General features: G+C 46.4%; 1 protein-coding gene across 1 annotated transcript; it reads right to left on the reverse strand.

Moving 5' to 3' along the window:
• LOC106134898 (uncharacterized) lies at positions 1–645 on the reverse strand. The gene is made up of 2 exons (XM_013335041.2): positions 583–645; positions 1–459 (listed from the first exon to the last, which is right to left on the reverse strand). Exons 1-2 carry the CDS (start codon positions 643–645, stop codon positions 1–3), a joined length of 522 nt encoding a protein of 173 aa, XP_013190495.1.
• Between the last annotated feature and the right edge of the window lie 578 nt (positions 646–1,223).

A 1,223-nucleotide genomic window follows, 5' to 3' on the forward strand; every position in this document is an offset into this window, starting at 1 on the left:
TCACCATGTCGAGGTGTACACCGAAGGGGCCCACGCAGAGCGCGCATCCACCACCGGAGCCACCACCTGCTCGGTGACGAAGCCTGGAGTAGACTGGACGTCGACACGAGACTGATGTGAAACTGCTGAACCACCTGCGTATACCGTCGCAGCTGGAGCGTAAACTGAACGAGCCTCCACTACTGGAGCGACGGCATGAGCGGCCACGACGGGGGCAGTGGCTACTACAGCAGGAGATGATCGCACATCCACGCGTGATTGATGTGACACAGCAGATGGAACGGAGTAAACTGCGGGAGCGGCGTACAAGGTGCGAGCTTCGACCACGGCTGGTTCAGCAACCACTGGAGCAGCAACAGCAGTTGCCACTACCGCTGGCGAACTATGCACATCTACGCGAGACTGGTGCGATACTGCCGATGGTACTGAATAAGCTACAGCATGGCCGATTGATCGCTTCTTCAGAATGTGCCCAAAAGCGTGCGCTTGATAATGTAGAGCACGCGCAGCCGCCACCTCAGGAGTGTCCAATGGATGGCCCAAAGCATCCAGAACCACAGCAGTGGTATATGGCGCTTGGACCAAATATTGTGGGGCCGCAGCGGCCGCAGCGATCACAGCGAACAACACCACCAACGGACTCATTGCGAACGAGGTCTGTGTTGGGACCCGAATATAGAAGATCACTTCTAACCGAACACGGTCGACTGATGCCTGACACAATTTACTCCTCCTATTTATACAGATGATTATAATCTATGCATAGATCATTTGAGAGCAATATTTGGGCGTCAGGAATACAAAAGTAATCGTCCTTGCGTATTGTCCGAAATAAGATACTTAAAGGTCGCATTTGCAGCGTAATCTGAGTACTTACAGTAGCTAATGGAGCGATGACATTTGCAAAAGGTGCCTATGGACGAAATCAATTATCTTAAATTACTAATCGTAGTATATGAATTGGTGATATAGCAATATTTAGGTGTCAAGGGCAAAAAAAATCTGAGCCATAAATTTTCCTGATCAGTAATATATAATTCTACAAGACCCATGTTACCTCCCAATATAAGTATGTAGGTAGTAATTATTTTAATAATTAAAATTTGCATATCTAGTTTGACAAGATGTTTTCAAGCAAAAACTTAAATTATTAAAGCATTTGTCATAAAATCATTACATCAGTGAACATCCTGCAATTTATTTATGTATTAAAAACCCGTTCT

The sequence above is a fragment of the Amyelois transitella genome, chromosome 11 (genome assembly GCF_032362555.1).
Source record: "Amyelois transitella isolate CPQ chromosome 11, ilAmyTran1.1, whole genome shotgun sequence".
Lineage (NCBI taxonomy): Eukaryota > Metazoa > Arthropoda > Insecta > Lepidoptera > Pyralidae > Amyelois > Amyelois transitella.

What these genes read in the sequence shown, in the direction of transcription:
- LOC106134898 (XM_013335041.2), bottom strand. Translation starts at nt 645, where the DNA reads ATGAGTCCGTTGGTGGTGTTGTTCGCTGTGATCGCTGCGGCCGCTGCG. An exon ending in CTGCGGCCCCACAATATTTG is followed by an intron (nt 460 to 582) that starts GTCCAAGCGCCA and finishes CACATTCTGAAG; the next exon opens with AAGCGATCAATCGGCCATGC.